The sequence below is a fragment of the Gadus chalcogrammus genome, chromosome 5 (assembly GCF_026213295.1).
Source record: "Gadus chalcogrammus isolate NIFS_2021 chromosome 5, NIFS_Gcha_1.0, whole genome shotgun sequence".
NCBI classification, from domain to species: domain Eukaryota; kingdom Metazoa; phylum Chordata; class Actinopteri; order Gadiformes; family Gadidae; genus Gadus; species Gadus chalcogrammus.
In genome coordinates this window covers 15305638-15330374 of record NC_079416.1, presented here as the reverse complement: position 1 = coordinate 15330374, position 24737 = coordinate 15305638, and the positions used below count along the sequence as shown (strand labels likewise).

Sequence of the window (24737 nt, the reverse complement as noted above, 5' to 3'; positions counted from 1 at the left end):
ATGATATGGGATCAGACAGCCGAGGTTCCGACTGGCTGGCCCTTTAAGAGAGCAGGCAGCCCAGCCTCGGTTCTGATTGGATGTGAGGGTAAACAGTTAACTGGTGACGCTACATTTCTGTAGTCCAGTGGTGAGATTGAATACCGCAAATCAGTATATTACCGGATTATAAGTGGTCCGTTTCTTTCCTGATTACAATAAATCATTTCAGTCAAGGAGGCTGTTTGCACAGTATGGCAAAATAGTCTCCATATCGGGATTGGAGGGCAGGATGGCCGGAGACGTGGATCAAGGAACAGACCGGGAAGAGCGGCCCGACCCCGGGGGACGGGGGCTCGGTGGGCCGCCCTCTGCCGCGAAAAGGGGTTCGTGGATCACCCGGGCGCTTGCTGCGCTGGCGGTGTTTGCTCTAGTCCCTGTTCTAGCTTTTGGCATAAAATATTACCAGGATGGTCAGCAACTTAAACGACATGTAAGTATACTTTAAGAACGCATACGTAGATACAATGTAAGTGTGTTACATCAAGTAGGCTCCAATATCGTCATGGTAAATTTTTCTATTCTCCAGATGTTCTTAAATAATGCCCTACATCTCCCTGCCACGCACCTCGATAGGAACAACCGTACCCCCCTGAGTGTGAAGTGTGTTAACTAGGGGGGGGGGGGGGGGGGTTATTGGTCTGCACAGCTGCACGCAGTAAATGGACGAACCTGCCAGTCCTCGCATTTACTGTGTAAAGCACGTTTGGAATGCGTTTAAGCTATACAATCTACATCTATGCCATGTTGCCATATTGAGCCAATCAGGGATGCATGTGTTCCCCAATAGGAGGAGAGCCTGAAGATCCTGGGAGCAGAGGGCCTTTTCCTCTTCAGCTCCCTGGACACGGACCAAGATTCATATCTCAGTCCAGAGGAGTTCAGACCTATTGCGGAGAAACTCACTGGTACGTCCCCATTACGTTCATCCTTCTGCCTCAGACTCTCGCCCTCTTGCCTTAGCCTTGTGATATACACTCTGGTATCGATAAGTGATGCCTTCTCTGACTTTTCTCCAGGGATTACCTCTCCAGGAGAGTTTGAAGAGGAGGAGAGCCATGACCCAAACGGAGAGACTCTGGTGCTGGAGGCGACCATGCAGCCTCTGCAGATGGACTCCATGACCAAGAGCAAGGACGGCTTTCTGGGGGTACGACGCCCAGCAGCTAAAGTGGAACAGGGAATTCAGTTCTCTCTTTTGGTTGGAATTCAGCCTCACAGTGGCAACGCTGTGTGAGAGAGACACTCTGGGAAAACCGCTAACCTCCGTTTACATGCCACATGTTATAAATTGGCGTAATGAGAACTGCATTCTGATTAAAAAGAGAAAGAGTTGCCTCTTGTGCATAATATAATTTGTCTTATTACATTATATACTGGACTCCACATTATATATGTATATATATAGACTTATATTCAAAGAGTTGCATAATGACATGCCTCAAACATTTAGTGTTTCTCATGTATGTTGTTAAGGGCAACTGCTCAGCAGACTTCATTAAATCCTCATGCCTATAAAAACATCCTGTCTTCCATCTCGTTCCAGGTGACCCACAGCTCCCTGAGTGGGCTCCGTGCCTGGAGGGCCCCGGCCACGCCCTCCTCTACCTTCTCCGCTGGCCAGTTCAGGGTTTTCCTGCCACCGAAGAACAAGCATGAGGTGGGGGACACCTGGTGGGTGATCCCCAGCGAGCTCAACATCTTCACGGGGTACCTGCCCAACAACCGCTACAACCCGCCCCCCCCTAAGGGCAAAGAGGTGATGCCCTCGGGCGTGTTGACCTTTGACCCAAGTCTAGTCCGGCCCGTGACTAACGAGGTGTTGTGCTCCCAGCAGGTGTTCCTCCACTCCCTGCTGAGCATGTTCCACCCGCGGCCCTTCGTCAAGTCCCGCTTCGCCCCGCAGGGCACAGTGGCCTGTCTGCGGGCCACCAGTGACTTCTACTACGACATCGTCTTCAGGTGAGGGGTCCAGTGACTTCTACTACGACATCGTCTTCAGCTGAGGGGGTTCTGGATATGAGGTCAACATATTATAAACATGTTTTCCAGAAGGTGTCAACTATTGGACTGCATTTCAACACGATGCATTTGCCTATTCAATATTTGATCGCCGCCTCTGAACCCTGGGTTTATCTTCTGTCTGCTGACGTGTAAAGGGTGCCTCTCTCTCTTGCTCTCCACCGCTGCAGGGTGCATGCAGAGTTCCAGCTCAACGAGGTTCCAGACTTCCCTTTCTGGTTCACTCCAGGCCAGTTCACCGGAAACATCATCATCTCAAAGGACGCCTCTCACGTCCGCCACTTTCACCTCTACGTCCCCAACGACAGGTAGGCCTTCATCCAGGTTCTCCATGAACCTCCACCGGGAACCTGTCCTAGATCACATCTGTCCAAGATCACACCTGTCCTAGATCATACATGTCCTAGATCACACATGTCCTGATCTTCATGTCTCCACAGGCCTCTGAACGTGGACATGGAGTGGCTGTATGGAGGCAGCGAGAGCAGCAACATGGAGGTGGACATTGGCTTCCTGCCTCAGGTACGTCTGCAGGAAACCACTTAACAAGCAATCCATGTTCCACAAAACATATTTTATGAATGAGGTCCTCGTCTTGACACATTAACCCAGACGTCCAAAATGCTTTATGCGCATAGAAGAAGCATCTGAGACCAGGGCAACCCAAATTATGTTACTATGAAGCGTTAACGCTCTGGAAGGTCTACAAACAGCGGGACAAATCCCATGCTCTGTGTTGACGTAGAGAACCTCTCCGTGGTTCATGGACATGGGAGGCTATGGGTTACTTCTACATAGTTCTTTACAGCCAGCAGGACCGAGCTGAACCATGTGCGGGAACTCTCACGTCATCGGACCCCCTCAAGGGAGGCCGAGTGGATGAATTATATTCTATGTTGGTCTACAGCTGGAGCTCCTGTCCAGCGGCCCTTCCACGCCCCCGTTCGTCACGGACGAGGAGGGCCGTATGGTGGAGAGCCGCGGCCCGGAGCCCATCCACTTCGTCTTCGAGGACATCCACTGGACCGCCGAGGTCAGCCAGCAGGAGGCGCAGCGCCACCTGGGGGTCACCTTCTACCCCTTCAAGAAGGTACGTTACCACCAGCCCCGGAGGTCCCCTTCTGCCCCCTTTTCAAGAAGGAGTCTAGCAGATCCTGACAAAGTGACTGTGTTCCCAGGTGTCCTACCTGCCCCTCCCGGAGGCGTTCGAGCGCGCCGGGGCCGAACACAAGCTGGTGCACTCCATCGTGCTCTGGGGCGCGCTGGACGACCAGTCCTGCTGAGGTGACTACACTCTCAGCTCTCGTAGGCTACTCAATATCTGAGAGAAAAAGAAACTCATAGCAATACCATTTCTAGCAGGGAAAGTTATTGTTAACCTTGTTGGCAGTAGCAGTCCATTGCAACGCATTACGCGGTATTTAGCGACTGTAGCATGTCCAGTTAGAAGTGGAGTTGTACCGCGTAAACCACGTATCTGACAGCAGGATGCCAGTTAACATTTCTGAAACATGACCCCCCCACCCCCTAGTTGAAATGGAACGTGCTAGTCCTAGAACCGGGTTAAAGAGGACCGTTGTTGGCTTCACCTCAACTCAGGGCCTTCTGTTGGCTCACCACCGCTCTCTTCTTTTCTCTTCCGGTAGGTTCTGGGCGGACCCTCCGGGAGACGGTCCTGGAGAGCCCGCCCGTCCTCGCCCTGCTGAACCACAGCTTCATCAGCAGCTGGTCTCTGGTCAGAGAGCTGGAGCACATGCAGGTCTGTACAGCCAGCAGGGTGCTAACAGGATGTCAACAGTAAACAGCGAGGCTGCTTCTAGAAAATGGCTATCACACGTACAAGTGTTGCATTTATATTCCAATAATATGAATAAAATGAAGTGACTTTTCCATTTCATGTTCAAGTTGAACAGGTCAGTCTGACGAAGGTCTTGGACCGAGACCATCCTGCTCATCAATGTTCTGCTGACTCTTCTACAAATATGATTCATGTTACAGACTGATGAGCAGAACCTGGTTCTGGGCCAAAAAGCCCAGATGCACCTCGAAAAGTACAACTTCCCAGTCGAGATGATCGTAGCACTGCCCAACGGTACCATCGTAAGTAGCGCTGGCAGTGTAAGATTTGAATATATGCATACTTAATTAGCAGAGATTACTATTAGTATGCTACTTCCATCACCCAATAAGTATCCATGAGTGTAATTCTGCCTTGATTGAATTCCGTGTGACTTTTTTTTACTGGTAATGGTTTCAGGTCCATGGGACTGGTATTTTTTTTTTTACTGGTGATGGTTTCAGGTCCATGTGACTGGTCTTTTAACTGGTTTTCAGGTCCACCACATCAACGCCAACAGCTTCCTGGACGAGACGGCCATGAAGCCGGAGGAGGAGGATGCTGCGTTCAGCTTCTCGGCGGGCTTTGAGGACCCGTCCACCTCCACCTATATGGCCTTCCTGAAGGAGGCCCTGCAGAGAGCAGAAGAGTTCATGCAGTAGGAGCGTGTGTGTCCCCAGGAGCTGGTAGATTGAAGGTCAATTTCACCACACGATTATCAAGAACCTCATTTGAAATGTGGTCTATCCTGTGCACATTAATTACTCAAAGTGCAATAGTTGTGCAGCTCCTCCACACACTAATTGAGTCCTGTAAAATGCTTCTAAATGTTTTTTTTATTGAAACTTTTTTGAATCTCAAACATCATTGCGATAGCCACCGAGTGAGTTATCCAGAGAAGTTATTTGCTTGAATTTGGAACTTGAAATAAGTAGTATGATTGTGATTTCATCATGCAATATTTTGACTATCTCTAAAGACCATGTTCACAAAACTTAAAAGACAAAGTCTTGGCTATTTGCCTGAATCTGTTTATTGTAACATTCAGATTGCCATTAGATTTTCTGCCAAAAAAAACAATTGCACCATCATTTGATATTGCAGCTGTGTGTATAACATTTAATAATAGGCGAACTTGTTATATAATTATATATACATTTCATAAGAAGTCCTTTCCTGTTGTTGGTCTCAGTAGTTTATGAAGGCCTCGTCTGAAAGCTTTGGCCGGATGAGGCCTGATGTCTCTGCTGGAGCCCACCAGGGAATGTCTTCACGGTTCAGCTGCAAGGCGCTCTCACTTGTCCTCAAGTTCTCGTGTAAATCCAAACATTGACTGCAGACTTTTCATTGCTGTGACATGTGACCACCAAAGACAATCTTGTAATATGTCAAATTTGTTCTGTTATTTTTTAATTGTCCATATTTTATGATACCATGTTTTTATAAAGCGGTACACTCTGCACTATAACTGGCTTTTCCTCCTCGTAAGTCTCTTTTCCTCCTCGTCATCTCTTGGAAATCGATTCATGTGATTGACACTGTGCTCCTGTCGCGGCCTTGAACCACCAATAACAACTGTGGACCCTGTGGTTGGGGGTAACCCTTAGGGGTTAAGGATAACCCTTGGGTTAGGGTTAACCATAGCCCTTAAGGGCTTGGGCTAACCCTTACGTAACCCTGTGGGTAGGTTAACCCTGTACAATAAAAGGTGCAAACATGAATAGTTCTACGTTTTTCAGTGACATTGTCTCTAAACACTAAATAAACCTTTGTTTTACAATAAATGTGTTTTTGTGGGCAACATCAACCACTAAGCCACATGACAATCTCTAAAGCATTTTGCATAAAAGTATTAAATGTTCAGTTTTTGTTCGACCAGAGGATGAATCCAAGATGGTGGCATCTGTCCGTCTTCACCGAGTCCCGCCCCTAAGACGGGAAGAGGAACTCTAGTTCCGGTTGGTTCTGTAGGTCCATTGACCCGTCCATACTCAAGTTGTTCTGTCATAGAAGATATTGTAGTCTTCGTAATCGTATCGATGTTTTGCCCTCCATTTTGAATGGAGGGTATGAGATGTTATGGAGCAGGCGGTTCATGCGCATATGCATTTGTAGAGCTTAATTTTTCCAAATAAAGTAAATCATTCACTTATGCGATCATAGGAATATACAGTACCAATTAAGAGATGGGTATTATATTTACATAACCTCTTTGTCAAAAGACAGGCTTATCCAGTATGTAAGTTAATCCTACTTTAGTGTCCATTTAGTGAAGAGTAACACATGGCTCGGCATCCAAACCACAGAAAGGACTTCTGTAACAACTCAGTCTCAGAAAGGTCGTAGAGTAGCATTACAGAACACCCAGCGTTAAGCATGCGCACACTCTCAGACGTGTGGTTGAAAAATGTGGAACCTGCACTTTCTGTGTGTCTGTTTGTGTCCCCTCAGTTGAAGGTCCACACCTCCATGGCAATGACGTGGAAGTCGTCCTCCTCAGAGAGGCAGCAGTTGTTGAAGGTGTAGCAGGGTTGGCTGCGGCCGCGATACAGCGTCTCGTCCAGCCACAGGCCGAAGTGGCCGCTGTGGAGAAGAGGAGTGTTGTTATAATAGTTTATTATCATCATCTTTAGACATATGGCAATCAAAAATTTAAGGGGTAAAAGTATGAAAAGAAGATCAAATGATGAAAGCTACCACTTAATGAAAGACAAAGGCCTAGATTCTTAAACTAATGGCCAATGTAGCACCACTATCGTCTTACCTGCCCCCGCCGATGGCAAATGAATCTAGGTTTCCCTTGATGAAGAAGGTGTTCTCTCCAGTCCACCTGAAGCACTGGAGAGAGACAGAGGATCAAACGGGTGTTCTTTATTCTCCACAAGGTGCGATCGTGTCGTTAGCTGACCTTGAAGCGAGGGTGGAGCATGAAGAGGAAGGTCTCTCCCGTGCCGTAGAAGGTGTCACTGGGCCTCAGTGGGTGGGAGAGAAAGCTTCCAAACACCTTGAGCAACACGCAGAGAGAACTCGCAATGTAAGAGAAAACCACATTTATAAAAATGCTCCTACTCTACCTATTCCCCATCCTTCGTGTCTCTTGCAATCCTTCCAGTGTCTCTTGCAATCGTTCCACTCTTCCAGTGGCTCAATGTTGCACCAAATCAAACATCACTTGGTGCATAACGATTCTGCTCATGTTAGTACCACATGACTTAAGACACATGAACCACATGTCTGTTCACAGCAAAGCAATAGTACCCCTGGTACACAGAGTAAACACATCTCTCAGCCTATGAGTTGTTTGGTCCTTCATGAAGGCGTGGTGCGTCCATATCGTTGACAACAGGCCTCATGTGTGTTTCACCTGATCGAGAGCGTCCTTGATGACGATGAGCGCAGGCGAGTCGGAGGCCCTCAGCCTCCGATAGAGAGACTTGAGGCTGAAGCCGTGGCACGAGGTGCTGTAGGTGAGCTGCCAGGCATGACCAATGGTTCTGGGAGGCAACTCTGTGCACAGCTAGGGAGAGAGACGAGACGGGGAGGTAGAGAACAGCACAACTGATCGGAAGGTAGAAGGAAAACGTACAAACACAAGAAAGGTATGGAAAAATTGAAGTGCAAATGTTAAACGAATGAGATATTGAGCCAGGGAATGAATGGATGAATGAACGAGTGAGTGAGTGAGTGAAGAAAAGCCGCCCCTTACCTCTGTGACGTGTGAGGCTTCCAAAATGCAGCTTGCTTCCAAAATGTCAGCGAGTCCCTCAGGGTCTCTGGGCAGCGTTTGCTGGTCCTCAGGATCTCTGAGCAGTGCTGGCTGGCTCCCGCCGTTCTCTATAGACAACATCTGAACGCAAACATGAAGTCCATCATCGCCTTACTATTACAACTATTAGTATTGTGTTCAGTACAACATTTCCTCCCCAGCATGAGCTTTCTCACCTCCCAGTAGGAGCCCACTCAGCTCCTAGTCATCCTCAGTATCAGCCGACTCACCTCCCAGTCCTCCCAGTATCAGCCAACTCACCTCCCAGTATGAGCCCATTCACCTCCTAGTCATCCTCAGTATCAGCTGACTCACCTCCCAGTCCTCCCAGTATCAGCCAACTCCTCTCCCAGTATGAGCCCACTCACCTCCCAGTCCTCCCAGTATGAGCTCACTAACATCCCAGTATGAGCCCACTAACCTCCCAGTCCTCCCAGTATGAGCCCACTCTCCTCCCAGTCCTCCCAGTATGAGCCCACTCCCCTCCCAGTCCTCCCAGTATGAGCCCACTCTCCTCCCAGTCCTCCCAGTATGAGCCCACTCCCCTCCCAGTCCTCCCAGTATGAGCCCACTCACCTCCCAGTCCTCCCCAGCGTGCCGGTCACTCTTGGCCACCCGGTGCTCTTCCTCATCGTCCTCGATCAGCACAAACTCTTCCTCGCAGGCGTCCCCGTCTCGCTCCTCTTCCTCTCCCTCCAGGAGCCTCGTCTCCGGACGCCAGCGGCTCAGGTAGGAGAATAGCTGCTCTGAACTGAGAGGAGCGGAGAGAAGAGCTGCTCTGAACTGAGAGGAGGGGAGAGAAGAGCTGCTCTGAACTGAGAGGAGCGGAGAGAAGAGCTGCTCTGAACTGAGAGGAGAGAAGAGCGGCTCTGAACTGAGAGGAGCGGAGAGAAGAACCGCTCTGAACTGAGAGGGGGGGAGAGAAGAGCTGCTCTGAACTGAGAGGAGCGGAGAGAAGAGCTGCTCTGAACTGAGAGGAGGGAGAGAAGAGCTGCTCTGAACTGAGAGGAGCGGAGAGAAGAGCGGCTCTGAACTGAGAGGAGCGGAGAGAAGAGCTGCTCTGAACTGAGAGGAGGGGAGAGAAGAGCTGCTCTGAACTGAGAGGAGCGGAGAGAAGAGCGGCTCTGAACTGAGAGGAGGGGAGAGAAGAGCTGCTCTGAACTGAGAGGAGGGGAGAGAAGAGCTGCTCTGAACTGAGAGGAGCGGAGAGAAGAGCTGCTCTGAACTGAGAGGAGGGGAGAGAAGAGCTGCTCTGAACTGAGAGGAGCGGAGAGAAGAGCTGCTCTGAACTGAGAGGAGGGGAGAGAAGAGCTGCTCTGAACTGAGGAGGTGAGAGGGAAGAGCGGCTCTATATATACATGCGAGGCACACATCTGTACCTCTCTTGGGACAGGGCCAGCCATGCGTCTCCTCCCGGCTGGGGCCCGCCGGCCCTCTGGGGCCCAGCGGGGGTCTTCTCCTTCTCCAGGGTCCGCAGCCGCACAAACATCAGGGCCCCGGGGCCGCCTGGCGCTCTGCTCCCGGGAGCTGGAGGTCACAGAGACAGAGCTAGGTCCCGGCGTCGCTGCTGAACACCACAAAGACCGGTCCATTCCTCCTGGCCCCCTCACCTGCCAGGAGCCTCCTCCGGCCAGACTCCTCCTCCTTCTTCGGCTCGGGGTCGCTCGCTCCAGCAGAGTCCCGGGCGCCCCCCTCCGAGTGCGTCCCCGGGGGGCCGCCGCTCTGCGGGGGTTTCCCTGCCTCGGACGTGTCTGCGGAGCCGCCGTCCTCCCCAGAGGGCCGACCAGAGGGGCCCGAGGGGCCCGAGGAGGCCAGGGCCGGAGCCTCCACCTCCTGCTTGGTGGTGGTGCTGCTGGTCAGGGAGTCACAGACCCCCGGCGGAGGAGTCCTCAGGGAGCTCTTCTTACCCCTCCACCTACAGAGAGGGCTCTGTCACGCTCATGTGGTGTTGCAGACCCACAGGAGGGAGTGAGTCAGTCAGTCAGTCAGTCAGTCAGTCAGTCAGTGAGAGTGTGAGTGAGTGAGTGAGTGAGTGAGTGAGTGAGTCAGTGGGTGAGTGAGTGAGTGAGTGAGTGAGTGAGTGAGTGAGTGAGTGAGTGAGTGAGTGAGTGAGTGGGTGAGTGAGTGACTGAGTGAGTGGGTGACTGAGTGACTGAGTGACTGAGTGAGTGAGTGAGTGAGGGAGGGAGGGAGGGAGTGAGTGAGTGGGTGAGTGGGTGAGTGTGTGAGTGAGTACCTGTGCTGGGATTGGCTGAAGCGGACGTGGCTGATGTCCGAGTAGAGGCTGACGGAGGCCAGGCGCTCCAGGGAGACGGAGAGGAGGTACTCCTCCCAGCCGTGCTCCACCACCAGGGGGTGGGCCTTGCACGGGTCGAAGAACAGCTTGGTGGACGTCACCAGCAGGATGCCAGAGACCACGCCCTGAGAGAGGGAGACGGGAGGGGGGGAGACGGGGAGGGAGGGGGGGGGGAGGGACAGAGACAGGAGGGAGGGAGAGAGAGGGATTTGACCGTGTGATGGTGCTGAGGTTTGCAAATCATCCCTATGGAAATGTTGTTCTCTTAAGGTCTTTGTTTTCACCAACCAGGCACTCTTCGCAGCTCACCTTGCAGTCGGTGATGTAACGGCAAAACAGTTTGAGGTATGGGACGGCCTCAGGCCCCTCCCCCTGGCAGCACTCCGGCGGGAGAGTGAGTAGGCACAGCTTTCCGTCAGGCATGGGTACCGCCTCCACATCCTGACACACACACAGATTAATGGTTAAGGACGGACGTAGTGGAGCAGGTTACCATCATGTATTAACCAGGGTGGTAAATTGTTGGAGGGTCAACCCGCACTGAAACCAAAGGGTCAACCAGACGCTGTTCATGTGGGGATCAGCGCTGTGGTTTTAAAACCATTAGGATTTGCTTAACAATTGCTAGCACTGCAACTTTCCTCTTCCATTAGTAAAGGACGTGGTCATAGAGAAAAGCTTCAGACTACCAGCATTCATTGCTGGTAGTCATTGCACTGAACACATGAAAGGTGAGACGAAGGTGAAACAATATGTCGCTGTCGGTACAGTAAGGGTGTTCATAGAATCGCTAGCAAACGCTAGGTTAACCCATTCCCTGTTTACAACACACACACACACACACACACACACACACGCATGCACGCACACACGCACTGCTTTGGTCATGGCCGGTCAAATGTCTGGTCACATGGCCGCTACTCACCAGGAGTTTGTCATACTCTGCGTCCGGCGAGGGCGAGGGGCCGCCCCCGGGGGGGGTCCCCTCCGGCCCGGGCGTCGTCCCCTGGTCAGCGCCGGACCACCTCAGCTCTGCCGGGGATGGCACGGCGGCGGCCTGCTTCCCCTTGAAAACACGCAGCCTCTGTAAGACGGAGTCCATGACACGAGAACAAGAGAGAACACGGCGTTCCTCTCACACACCAAAAGGCACTTCCTCTTTCTTTCCCTCTAAGCCTGCCTTGTGTGTGTGTTGTGTGTTGTGTTTTGTGTGTGTGTGTGTGTCATAAGGGTTTGGGGCGTCGGTTAGTGATTGATAAACAAGCAGGCTGCTCATGTCATATTTACATGACATTCCATTGAGAGTGGGAACACAAAGAGTTTAAATGGGCCATATTAAACATTAACATTTGCCTTCTTTCCTTTTTTAAAACATCAAAGACATTATAAAAATATATATATACATTACACTGTTTTAAGACGTCAAACAATCCATTGTGACAATTTGATAGAGAAAATGTTTTTCCTTTCTCGTTTCAATGGGGCAAAGCCATCAATGCTGCATCTGATTAAAGGGGTCTCCTACCATCTGGGGGAGAACTTCAGGGGTGGAGGAGGAAGAGGTGGTTGAAGGTGGTGCGGGCTGGACATCAGACTGAGAGGTGATACTGAACACTGTGTCGTTATGAGGGGTCTAGAAGAGAGGGGAGGAGGGGGAGGGGAGGGGAAGGGGAGGACATAAAGCAGCATCATTTAAAGGCTGCCTATTGGATTTCTGTTAGACGCAACATCATGTTACATTAGTAGCTCCGGCATTAAGAGCAGAAACATAAGTCCTGCTCCCTTGCTGAGGTTGTGTGCGCTAGGCATTACGCTGTGTACCGACAGAGGGCAAGCAGCCGGGATCAATGGCAACAAAGTTGTGTTGGGCGTGTAAAGTTTTATGTTGATGTGTAAATAAACATCAGTGGTTAGGTAACAACTACAGACGCCCAATAGGTCCGTCCTTATTGATCCAATAACCAATATTCATTGTAGAAAGAACATGAGACATGAGTTAGTTTGCATTTTGAATCCGGTATGATTGGAATTAGGAGGATTTTAAAAATATATTAACCTTTTTAGTCACCAAGAACAGCAGAATTGCTCCAATCAACATTATAATAATCATAAAAACAGGACCCCACAGACACATTCCTACATGACAGAGAGACTCTAACCTGTGAGCCTGCCGGCAATATTATTGCCTCAACGTTTTGCGTAGTTACCTTTGGATAGACATATTTCCTGTAGTATTTGCGGTAGAGACTCTGAAACAGACCGCGTCCGCCCATGGTGACGGAACAACCAGCTCTCATTGAACTTTGGACGTTGTTATGGAAAAGCCTCTCTTGTTTTTATGGGAAGAATGTCGTAAGATTTATGCTGCAAATCACACTTCATTGTGAGGTTTTTTACACTCCATGAAGCATATTTCACGCCTGATGCGACATAACTAAAGATATCCACCGTTACATTTGGCAAACAGGGAAACCTCAGCTTTGTATTTCCCAACACTTATCTCTTAACCCGTTCCACTGCCTAACCCCGTAATGTTACTCATGGTGCAGCGAGTCCTTCAGTTATCTCGTCACCAGGCCACTGCCTAACCCCGTTACGTTCATCAATGTTTGCAGGGAGTCCTTCAGTTATCTCGTCACCAGTCCACTGCCTAACCCCGTTATGTTCATCAATGTGCAGAGTCCTTGATTATCTCTTATCCCGGGCCACTGCCTAACCCCGCTATGTAACCATGAGAGCAGACAGACCTTGCAGCCGGGTCCTTCCTGCCGCGCTGGCTGACACTCTGACGAGGAGCCTATGAAGACAATTTATGCATTCCCTTTACCAGTGTATACATTTAAATAATAATACACTATAACTGAAATGTTGAGAGCATTGCCTGCTCACCCTGTACAGATCATATATATATGAATAATCATAGGACAAGTTCTTGAATCTTGTGTATCTGTAGATGTTAGTTATCTCTAAGCCTACCTTGCAGGTAGTACTGCCTCAGCTTAGGGTTCCTGATGTGGTGGACGGCCCCGCTGGCCTCCGCATGGAAGGGACGTCCGCCTCCGGGCCGGGCCTCCGTGGCCCCACATCTGGCCCCAGGGGCCTCAGGCTCTGGCCCCAGAGGACCACATTTGGCCCCAGGCCCCGCCCCCCGAGGACCACATCCGGCCCCCGGCCCCGCCCCCAGAGGACTCTTACTGAGCTCCTGTGAGGCGCTGGCCGCCAGCTTGGATCCCAGCCTGAAGAGAGGAGAGGAGACGTGAGGAAGAGAAGAGCTCTCCCACGAACACACGTCTGAGTGACGTTGTTCCCTCAGTGTCGAGTTCACTTCCAGATGCTTGATCGCTTATCAAAATGGCTGCAGGATAGACGTTTACATATATATATATATTATATATATATATATATATATATATATATACACACACATATATATATATATATTATAAATTTAGCATGAGACGTCAATTTAGCGTCAGATTTAAATTTTGCATGTCATGCTATAGAATAATGCCTGGTCTCAGTTGTGCTACAACCATGGTTTGTTGGCTGTCCTGCCTTCAGTTAATAATACAGTTCCAACACGGATAAAGTATGTGTGACCATTCTTAAACCCAGAGCCAGGCTGCTTCCCCAGTAACCCATGCTACTTATGGCCGGACCTGTTTTTGACATTTCCAAAGTAGCCGGTCCTGGCTGTGTCCCTCTGGACCTTGGGGTCCATGGTGCCCAGAGTGGTGGACCTCCTCATGGACTGAGCCATTTCCTGTCAGGAGGGGCGCTGAGGGTCAGATCGGGTGTATCATCCTCCCCTTAACCTATCAGCATCCTGCCAGCGTTACCGTACCTACAGGGCAGAGACACGCCGCCACATTAACGACTCCTCCATTCAAACTATCCATGCAGATTAACTACCGTACAACACCATCCCGATGGACAAAAAATACTGTGTTTAACGTTATAAAATGTTGCACACAATTGTGTTTATCTTTATATGGAAATGTCAATATCATATTTCGGCACAAAATAAAAACATTATCATGGACAATGTAATTACTTTATGTTACGTTACATTATAATTTGTCATACATAATTATGTAAGCCATATAACTACACAAACACAGCCGTGTACATTTAGACCACACAGTTGACGCAAAAAAGACAAAATATGAATCGTCCTTCATCAATCACCTTATCAGTCAATCGATGTTGAGAGCAACACAGAACTGTTCATCCAGACATCATATCTCAGATTCCTCCTCGTATGGTTCTTATCATGTATGCTAACTGACATTGCTGATTGCAGTTTGACTGTGACACCCATCATTGCAGTATCTAACAGCAGCAACTATCAAGCGATAAGCGTCCGGTGAACCACAATCAGTACATTAGGAGGAAATTCTGAACCACTGACCTGACTTAATGAAGGCCTGGAGTTGAAAACATTTCATATTTAGCTTGTGATGCCGACAGAATCCCACTGCAGACCAGTGAGCCGACTGATGCTCCGCCCAGAACTTAAAGGGATGAGACAGTTCCCATATCAATGGATCAAACCAAAGTTCATTATCAGTTCATGGCGTCCAGGCGAGGTTAGACAATAAGGACTGTGGATCCTCACTTCGTAATGAGAGTGTATTAAATAGAGCCTGTAAAATCATTGTGTAAATGTTGTTTCTGGTACATAAATGCTGAACCCCAGGATGTATCAATGAGCACATACATCTTCTGCCAATAAAATAATTAATCGTTTGTCTCCTGTTGTTTGGTTCTCAAACGGATTCGGATGTTGTGGGTTTGTAAACAAATATATTAGGAAATCAGTGCAGTAAACCCTTCAACCAATCAGGTAAAGCCCTTCACCCAATCAGCTGTCAGTCCATGGAGAATGCTTCCGGCTTCAACCACAACAACCGCTAGCTGAAGCTGCTCTGAAGACGACCAGGACAACGGGCTTTTATGAAGCAATAGTTACTTATTGTCAAGTTTACTTGGTGCATATCATCCAACTGTAAGTTATATACTGGTTGAATATTGGATTTATGTCGTGAACCTTTTGAAAGATGGGCTGATCAATGTTAAATTATAGAGAGAAGCTCGGTCACAACCCGACCAGGGCCTGAAGGAGACCGCTAGCATAGTTGCTAGAATAGCATAGCGGCTACTAGGTTACTGGCAGAGAAATAAGCAGAGGTTAGCTACGATCCTAAAGGGGTTTGGTCTCTGTCTAAACGGCGCTGGTGTTGAAGATATGAATTGATTCTTACATCTTTATTCTATAATATAACCTGTTTTGTGTCCTTTCAGATGCTGTCCGTGTGTGTGGAGGTGATGCTGTAACAGACCCCATATCCAGCTGCTGCAGAACCCCATCACTGAACATGGACTCTGATGCTGTAAGGCTCTTCTCTGAATAAACGCTTACACGTCAAACTAACTTGACGTAGATCGATGGATCCATCTTTACATCTGCAATAGAGTATAAATGATGCACATTTTTAGCCATGTAAAATGATGGTTTCTATACAGTACGTAATGTATAGTACACGTTTATAACAGACATGACTTGGAAATAAACATTTCTTTAAGTCCATGTTAATAGCAAGGGTATGTCAACGCGAAACGTTGACGTTTCTTTTTCCAGAATAATCGGAATTAAGTAACACAAAATAATTGTTTGCAGTGTTTTGCGTCATCATACATGACATTTACGAGATTTTAAGAGATAATAACTATACTATAGTATAGTTTCCGGTATCTCTAATGCCTTTGCCTATGCATATTTTTGGAAACTAGACTGTATAAGCATGATATAGATGTGTTACATATAAAATAAAGAAATCTCCCTATGACACTATATCGGCCCTGCTCTGTTCCATTGGTCCTAGATTACAATTCTAGTCCTTTTTTCAATCTATTTAAATATTTTAAGCAGCAATACAACCAATAGGGGGCAGACGGCGATCCCTTTTTTGCACGACACCCGTTTATATTTCTTGTGACTTCTCAGGAGGTTATCCCTATCTGGCAGAACAAGCCTCATGGGTCCACTCGGAGCGTCGTGAGGATGATCGGTTCTACTCTGGCTCTCAAGCCTCCTCAAAGGGCCTGCTTCCAGGTGATCATCACAGTCCACACTCAGCCTTGGGTGGCCAATCTTTTATTTCATGGACTTTCTTCCCTGGATGATTGTGTTGTTCCATCTTCCCTGTATGATTGTGTGGTTCTATCTTCCCTGAATGATTGTGTGGTTCTATCTTCCCTGAATGATTGTGTTGTTCTCTCTCCATTGATGATTGTTTTGTTCTCTCTCCCCTGGATAATTGTGTTCTATCTTCCCTGGATGCCTGTGCTGTTGCATCTTGCCTGGATGATTGTGTTGTTCTGGCCTCCCTGGATGATTTTGTTGTTCTAATCTCCCTGGATGACTGTGTTGTTCTCCTCAGGAACTCCCCGGCCTCCCGTCCCTGAAGCCCCTTGGCCCATCGGTTCCTACCCTGGCCGACATCGCCTGGATCGCTGCAGACGAGGAGGAGACTTATGCCAGAGTGAGGTAAGCAGCTCCACACTGAACTCTTCCACGGACTGATGCATGTTAGACTGACGCATGTTAGACTGACGCATGTTAGACTGACGCATGTTAGACTGACGCATGTTAGACTGACAAATGTTAGTGTGGTAGTATGTGTCAACATAGTCCATCCACAGACAAACTAATGTTGAGTGGTGTGGTCCCCGTCCTGAGCCATGTTGTCCGTTCCAGGAGTGACTCCCGCCCCCTAAGACACGAGTGGCGGCCCACCCCCCTGCTGGTGCTGCACAGGAACTCCTCGGTGCCCAACTTCCGGCGAGAGGGCAAGAAGGTGGAGGGTCTGAGGAAGCCAGGCGTCACGGCCATGAACCGGACCACGGCGCTCCAGGACGAGCTCAGCCGGCTGCGCCAGCAGATCGCCAAGATCGTCTCCACCGACGGGGGTCAGTCAGAGGGTTTAGTCTCCACCGACGGGGGTCAGTCAGAGGGTTTAGTCTCCACCGACGGGGGTCAGTCAGAGGGTTTAGTCTCCAGTGACGGGGGTCAGTCAGAGGGTTTAGTCTCCACCGACGGGGGTCAGTCAGAGGGTTTAGTCTCCACCGACGGGGGTCAGTCAGAGGATTTAGTCTCCAGTGACGGGGGTCAGTCAGAGGGTTTAGTCTCCAGCGACGGGGGTCAGTCAGAGGGTTTAGTCTCCACCGACGGGGGTCAGTCAGAGGGTTTAGTCTCCAGTGACGGGGGTCAGTCAGAGGGTTTAGTCTCCACCGACGGGGGTCAGTCAGAGGGTTTAGTCTCCAGTGACGGGGGTCAGTCAGAGGGTTTAGTCTCCAGTGACGGGGGTCAGTCAGAGGGTTTAGTCTCCAGTGACGGGGGTCAGTCAGAGGGTTTAGTCTCCACCGACGGGGGTCAGTTAGTGGGTTTAGTCTCCAGTGACGGGGGTCCAGGCTCTGACCCCTGACCTGTTGTCCCCCTCCTCTCTGTGTCCAGGCTCCAACCCGCTGACCCCTGACCTGCTGTCCCCTGATGACACCAGCATGAGCTTCTCGATGGCGCCCTTCGAGGCATCCTACCCGCCGCCGGCCGCCACGGCCGCCGCCTCCTTCGTCATCAGCGACGTCACTGAGGAGGAGGAAGAGGAGGACGAGGACGACGAAGACGCGGTCTCCGTGGTGTCGGAGCTGGTCCCTGACCCCCGGCTGCCCGCCTCCATGACGTGCTCGGCGACCTTTGACCTGGACCGACCCAGCATGGAGTTCCGGGAAGCGGAGGAGGACACGGTGTCGCTGTCCAAGTCCACCAGCTTCGCAGACGTCATGGACATTCTGAAGGACATGAACCGCATGAAGATGAGCAAGGACCGGTAAGGGGCCATCTCAACCAATCAGGTTCAGCTTCCCGGGTCACACAGGCATACACCCTGTCCCTATTGGTCATCTTCCTGCTGATCCACATGCTATCAGCAGGGGGTTTGTCTTGAGTTTGTTATGCAGTGGCTCTTTTATACACTCCATCCATATTCACACTTGTTGAATATGGATGGAGTGAAGCTCTGGTCTCTGGTGTGTGTTCCTCAGGTTCAAGCTGGTCTCTGGTGTGTGTTCCTCAGGTTCAAGCTGGTCTCTGTCTCTGTGTTCCTCAGGTTCAAGCTGGTCTCTGTCTCTGTGTTCCTCAGGTTCAAGCTGGTCTCTGTCTCTGTGTTCCTCAGGTTCAACAGAGGCTGCTCCTCTCTGAGGGAGGAGGACTCAGCCACCCGGATCTCTGAGGCCCTTCGGAAAAAGTTTACATTGAAGGACGAGGACATCGCTGGCGCGCCGCGGAAGTAGCAGCCCCCCCAGTGCCCTGTCCCCCCGTCCGCCTCCTGCTGTAAGTCCAGACGGAACACGTGGCGAGATGTGTGTGCTCCTTAACCTCATTAAAACGGGACGTCCGTTCTTTCATATTCAGACATAACTTGTTGTTTCTACCAGTTGGTATGGTCCGCTGGTAGACTTGATTTCTAGAAGTGATCATCTTGTTGGACCCTTCCATCTGCCATGTTTTATAGGGCTGATTCTAAAAATAAATAAAAAAGCTTGTAATGGTTTCTCAATGCAATTGAGAAGGTGATCCGTGGTACTCAGTGTGTGTGTTTTGTCTTCTTGTTTTTGCCAGGCCTTTGCCTATGGACTTTTAAGCCTTTGGATTTCAGCCTAAAGCTCTTTTGAGCCAAGAAGCCTGCATCCATTTCATATGAAAACCTACCGGACCCTCACCAAACCAAACCTTTAGGAGAGCTTTAGCCTCAGCTTTCCTTCAGTCCTCCGTGCAGTTGTGTGTTCGTACCTTCAGTCCTCCCTGAAGCGGGCTCGCGGACCCGTTGTATCTTCATCCCTTCAGTCCTCCCCCGCAGTTCTTGTTTCAGGAGGGGAGGCTGGAGTACATTTCGAGAGACTCTTGTTAACGTAGGAAGTCTTGTAACTGACCTGGAAAATGTTTGATGCAAAACTGGGAGATATAGTTGCTGTACTTCTCAATTACGACCATGTGTATGTGTGTGGAAAGACAGTTTGGTCGTGAATTCATTCCCCGTTGCTCATCTTCACTCCAGAACGCGTGTTAAATTGCCTTCTCTTGGATTGGGATATTTCTCTCTTGCATCCATTGGCAGAAAGATTCAGTGACTTACAGCTATAATCGACATAGAACAAATGTGAATCATAGTTTGGAGAATATTGTACTTCTTTTTTTGGGGGATGGGTAGAATTCATTGATATTATCATGCTATTGTTCTAGGACCGTACCAGTTACACTCAAATAGGCTTTTTGAATTTGAATGGAACTACTAGTATATGCAGAGTTTCTTATTGTTGTCTCGACCCACCGTTGCAATGCGACGGCATGGAGGCTTGAGGCTCGATACGATGGCCTTGGTGGAGGACAAACGCCGCCCCTGCATGCTGTGACCTGTGTGTGATGTGTTGATGCAGACCTATGCTTTGTGTTGGGCGCACTGTCCCTGTTGATGCCCCCTTCTCCTGATGCCCCAGGGGGTTCATGCATGTACATGCATGAATCGAAAGGCACACGTCTGTCCTCATTTACCATCACCCTTCTCCACATTTCTGAATCCTTTTGTTTTTATTATCTATGCTTGGGACAGAAAGAGGTTCCAAACAGTAGTTTTCTCCCTAGGTCTGGTTAGTCTGTGTGTGGGTTAGTGATGCTTATGATGTTGCATTCACATGTGTGCTGCCACGGTTTAATTGTTGGAAAACTAGGAACAATATCAAGAAATGCACATTTACAGTTATTGCTAATAAATGATTTAGCATTCAATTTGTATATTTTGCTTTCTTTTTAGCCAGATTCATGTTAATTTGTTTTTATCCTGTGTTTTGCCATGTTAGAGAAACGTTTTGTTTGGTTTTGAATTGTAAATAAAGGTGGGCTGATATTTTCAGCATCTGGCATTATTTTGCATTGTTTTGTATTTCAATGCGGCAATGTCATAACCTCACCACAGGGGGGAGTCTCCGAACTGATTAACTTGATAACTCGTTCACTGATAATATACAGGTGCATCTCAATAAATTAGAATATTGTTGAATTCAATTTCAATAATTCAATTTAAAAAGGGTAACTCATTATTGATTCATTATACCCAAAGTGAAATATTCAAGCCATTATTTGTATTAATCTTGAGGTTATTGCTTACAGCTCATGAAAACCCAAAAATCAGTATCTCAGAATATTAGAATATTTTGAAAAAGTTAAATATTGTAGGCTCAAAGTGTTACACTCCAGTCAGCATATACTTCAAAATACCTGCAAAGGTTTTCCTAGCCTTTAAGTGCTCTCTGTCTGGTTCACCAGGCTTCAAAATCAGGAGGAAGACTGCTGACTTGACACGTATGCAGAAGATAGTCATTGACACCCTCAACAAGGAGGCTGAGCCTCAAAAGGTCATTGCTAAAGAAGCTGGCTTTTAAAAGAGTATCTAAACATATCCGTAGAAAGTTGAGTGGAAGGAGAAAGTGGTAGAAAAAGGTGCGCAAAGCAACAGGGATAAACACTTCCCTGAGAGGATTGTCAAACAAAGGCCATTCAAAAATGCGTGGGAGCTTCACATGGAGTGGACTGAGGCTGGAGGCAGTGCATCAATAGCCAACACACACGGACGCATCCATGACAAGGGCTACTACAACTGTTAAATCCTTGTATCCAGCCACTGCTGAACCAGAGACATCAGAAGTGTCTTACCGAGGCTAAGAGAACTTGTCTCCCGCTCCTTTCATTTAGAAAGCAAGGTCCCAGAGTTTGGAGGAGGAATGGAGAGGTACAGAATCCAAATTGCTTGAAGTCCAGTGTGAAGTTTCCACAGTCAGTGATGATTTTGGGAGTAATGTCATCTTCTGGTGTTGGTCCACTATGTTTTATCAAGTCCAAAGTCAACGCAGCCGTCTACCAGGGCTTTTAAGAGCCCTTCATGCTTCCTTCTGCTGACAAGCGTTATAGAGATGCTTTTCCAGCAGGATTATTTGGCACCTGCCCACACTGCCAAAAGTACCAATACCTGTCTAATAAATACTACTGAGCTTGAATGACTAGCAAACTCGCCTGATCTGAACTCCATAGAAAATGTATGGGGTATTGTCAAGAGGAAGATGAAAGACACGAGACCCAACAATGCAGACAAGCTGAAGGCCGCTATCAAAGCAACCTGGGCTTCCATAACACCTCAGCGGGGCCAAAGGCTGATCGACTCCATGCCACTCCTCATTAATGCAGTAATTAATGCAAAGGGAGCCCCAACCAAGTACTGAGCGCATATACAAGAACGTACTTTTCAGAAGGCCGGCCTCTTACTGATATCATGTAATATTAAAATTTACTACTGGTCCACTACTGGTGTATATAGTGTATATAAAGCGATGCTTATTAACCCACTGGTCCAGGGTCTGTATATATAGAGCCAGTGTGTATAGTGAGCTTGCTAACCCACATTCTTTCAGTTCCATGTTTTGGGAACAACCAGGACGATGTGGGTCTTAGTGAGTCTATTTTCAATCCCAAAGTCCTTGGCCCACTTAGTCCCTAACCCCGTCCTTTGGTCCTGCGGTCTATTTTAGTGGAAGAGAGATCTTTAGAGAGTTCAATTAATAGGGCTCAGGGTTGAAAACCCTGAATGAAGACATTCAGACATATATGCTCCTGACCTGTAGATTCTATTTAGTTCTTCTTTAGTCTGCTCCAGAAAAGTAGAACTGAACCCGAACTCTGATCCATATTCAGAATATACCATTCTGTTTCTTGTGAAAGTGAGATATTTTTCAGTAGTACATCTGGACAGCTTTACACCCCAAGGCAAAGTTGCAGACAGATTCCTGCCAGAGCCAAAAGGCCTAGAGTCGTCCGCAGGCCATGCCTGATGTGATCATTCACCTCGTCCCCCTTGAGGTCCAGCTCTTAATGAGTAAACCTGTGGAGACACAGGTTAACTAGGGTTAACCCTAACCCTAAACCTGTCCCCAGTGTCCATCTCGGTCTCGAGAAGTACAATCAATTTAGCTGAGGTTTAATTTGTGATCCTTGCAGAATCAGACCGCTCTTCAAATGTTAGGGACAGGGAATAAATGAAATAAGATAATAAATAGATTAGTATTTTAGTAGAATTACTGAAGTAGGCCTAGTAGTAGTATAAATCGCTGTATTAGTATTTCAAACACTATTAGCATTATATTTAGTATTAAAACCCCTATCCGTGTTAAGACATTTTAGGGCATTTAAACATAATTTGACCCATCCCTAGAAAGATCAGACTCTCAACTTTTAGTCTTACCCTACTCATCAGATGCTGTGACCCTGTGGTATTAGTATAAGTAATCAGCATATATTATAGGGCTACCAACTGATTATGCACCATCTGGTGTTCACTATAAACATTTGATTAATTTCCGGCGGAATTAAAACCTTCCACTCATGCTTTATTTCCTTTGACCAGGTCGTGTCCACGTTGTTTCACTGCAGTCTCCATGTGTTTTCTCACAGCTGGGATCCAGATTACACATTACAGCCCTTGCAGTTCTGGAGATAGACTAGATTTACTTAGGGTTATTAGAAGAAGAAAACAGATAAACAGGCCTAGTGAGGAAGGGGTTAAACAGAGCTCCACGGGTGCATTTTTATAATAGCAACAACCAAGAATAACCACTGCTGAATCTAAGTGGACGGCAAGGGGGGGGGGAACGCCATCAGCACTCAGTCTCAGCTGCTTCACCCAGGACACCTCCGTCTCCACCCACACCTCCACCCACGTCATCTGGTGCACACAACCAGCACTTATGACTCACGCAAGGCGAGGAGCTGAGAAGAGGGCCTGCTGTTCAATCCATTCAATTGTTTCTATTTTAAGGCTTTCCAGCGTCGGTCTGCTGTTATTACTGTTCCTTTAAAACGTGGCGTCTGATCGGTAAGTGGCACCAACACGTGGAGGCCCTATCTACTCAGATCCACTTCAACTTGTCCTTCAACTAATATATGCGAGATTTGGATCCATCTTGTCACGGTTTTGGTGTGGAATGGTATTAGTGTTCAATTGATCAAAACAGAACATGGGATTAGATTTATGTATTGTAGCATCTAGATGTTTAAATGCAGTGGTCATAGACAAGGTGTATCAGTGCTGCCAAAAAATCTTGCATGAGGACATATATCGTCAAAGTCTTGTTTTGGTCGACATTCTAACAATCAATGTCGTGGGTTGGTTGCCGATGTCCAGGAAAGGAACAACACAATGTACGGCACGCGGTTTTAAGTCGGCAAAACAAGGTTGATCTCTCAACAAGAACCCTTTTGACGTAGTGAGGCCTTCTACAGACCCCTGAGGTTGGCTGTAACAGAGCGGACCCTAACCCTAACCCTCACCATCAGCTCCTATCTCTGCTGTCCTTCCCTTGCTTCCCTCATGTGCAGCCCAGCGTCACCTCTTCAATACGGAGAACGTCAGGTTTAGCCCTCGGTTTAGACGCCTTTATTACGTTTGCCCCAAATGTTTACAAGATCCTGGGCTACTGAAATAAAAGCTAAAGTTAATATGCTTCCAAAAAGATATTACAATTCAAACATTCAAAAAATAAAACATCAGTCCTTCCCTCCCCTTGATCACGGTTTGGTCTGTTTTTGGACAGTTCAACGCTCGTAATCTAATTAAAACACCCGCTCAAACAGAGGACAAGAAGTGGTGTGCTAAAAATATAGAGAGCTATATTCTGAAGAGACAAAACAACTGTTGTTTCTTTCTGAAGATGTTCATTCTCCACAAACAAATGAGTTTGATAAGAACACCACAACAAGTCCTGCGCACACTTAAAGGTGGCAGGTGGATAATGGATCATTTTCCCATATGTTTTTTTAAATGTTAATCCAATGTTCCCTGTGCATGGTTGATAGACCTGAACACCGGCGCTTACTGATCCCCTGTGAGAGGAGGTGGCCTTTGCAGAGCAGAGCGGGAGGCCAGCCGCTGGCTGCTGTCGGTCTGTTTATAGCCCCTAATGCTCCTTAGTCCCTGCTGCTGTCCCCCGCAACGACCAGCAGGGGAGCAGGAGCAGCCTGGAGGTACGCTGGGGGGTACAGGCTCATGGTGGGGCTCAGGGCCGTGTCTGATGGTCTGTAGAGCAGGAGCAGCCTGGAGGTACGCTGGGGGGTACAGGCCCATGTTGGGGCCCAGGGGCGGTAGTAAAGCTTAGCTTCCCCCAAAAAGTTTAAATGTATCTTCAAACCGCCCCAAACAAACCAGAGTATTGGAGTATTGTGGGAATGCTCTCACACACACACACACACACACACACACACACACACACACACACACACACACACACACACACACACACACACACACACACACACACACACACACACACACACAGACTTGTCATTATGATGTCCCCTACAGAGACCATTCGTCGTCCCACATTATAAGTTAGCTTAATTAGCTTGGGTTCTCTGGGATTTAATTTGCCCATTAGAGTGACACATGCTGCTGCTGCTGGGTGTGTGTGTGTGTGTGTGTGTGTGTGTGTGTGTGTGTGTGTGTGTGTGTGTGTGTGTGTGTGTGTGTGTGTGTGTGTGTGTGTGTGTGTGTGTGTGTGTGTGTGTGTGTGTGTGTGTTTGAATATAATTCATAAATTGTTGAGCCATCAAATCGACATGTGGAACCTGATAAAGCGACAGAACGACCTAACGTTCCTCTGAAACAACCTAACGTTCC

General features: G+C 48.3%; 3 protein-coding genes across 6 annotated transcripts; 2 read left to right on the top strand and 1 right to left on the bottom strand.

Moving 5' to 3' along the window:
* The first annotated feature begins 72 nt into the window (after nt 1-72).
* On the top strand, nt 73-6062 carry selenon (selenoprotein N). The gene is made up of 12 exons (XM_056590428.1): nt 73-472; nt 830-947; nt 1059-1189; nt 1586-1798; nt 1877-2001; nt 2232-2369; nt 2502-2583; nt 2969-3151; nt 3240-3345; nt 3708-3820; nt 4060-4161; nt 4396-6062. Exons 1-12 carry the CDS (start codon nt 272-274, stop codon nt 4558-4560), a joined length of 1677 nt encoding a protein of 558 aa, XP_056446403.1. The 5' UTR covers nt 73-271; the 3' UTR covers nt 4561-6062.
* si:ch211-15d5.11 (nuclear receptor coactivator 7) lies at nt 4655-14729 on the bottom strand. 3 transcript variants are annotated; one of them, XM_056590426.1, is made up of 16 exons: nt 14372-14729; nt 13620-13723; nt 12937-13196; nt 12708-12757; nt 11486-11593; nt 10886-11026; nt 10270-10401; nt 9901-10085; nt 9275-9579; nt 9044-9191; nt 8241-8415; nt 7605-7745; nt 7263-7415; nt 6807-6902; nt 6663-6736; nt 4655-6481 (listed from the first exon to the last, which is right to left on the bottom strand). In XM_056590426.1, the coding sequence occupies exons 2-16, from the start codon at nt 13718-13720 to the stop codon at nt 6346-6348; spliced, it is 2205 nt and encodes a 734-aa protein (XP_056446401.1). In that variant the 5' UTR covers nt 13721-13723; nt 14372-14729; the 3' UTR covers nt 4655-6345. The 3 variants fall into 3 exon arrangements, with proteins under 3 accessions (XP_056446401.1, XP_056446400.1, XP_056446402.1); XM_056590425.1 differs by having other exon boundaries at nt 4656-6481; nt 13620-13804; XM_056590427.1 differs by lacking the exons at nt 12708-12757; nt 12937-13196; nt 13620-13723; nt 14372-14729 and adding an exon at nt 12168-12665 and having other exon boundaries at nt 4663-6481.
* Nucleotides 14730-14836: 107 nt separating this feature from the next.
* On the top strand, nt 14837-20527 carry mtfr1l (mitochondrial fission regulator 1-like). 2 transcript variants are annotated; one of them, XM_056591147.1, is made up of 8 exons: nt 14837-14968; nt 15265-15353; nt 15989-16075; nt 16404-16510; nt 16721-16932; nt 17477-17849; nt 18195-18352; nt 18641-20527. In XM_056591147.1, the coding sequence occupies exons 2-7, from the start codon at nt 15339-15341 to the stop codon at nt 18310-18312; spliced, it is 912 nt and encodes a 303-aa protein (XP_056447122.1). In that variant the 5' UTR covers nt 14837-14968; nt 15265-15338; the 3' UTR covers nt 18313-18352; nt 18641-20527. The 2 variants fall into 2 exon arrangements, with proteins under 2 accessions (XP_056447122.1, XP_056447121.1); XM_056591146.1 differs by having other exon boundaries at nt 15968-16075; nt 18641-20526.
* Nucleotides 20528-24737: the final 4210 nt, after the last annotated feature.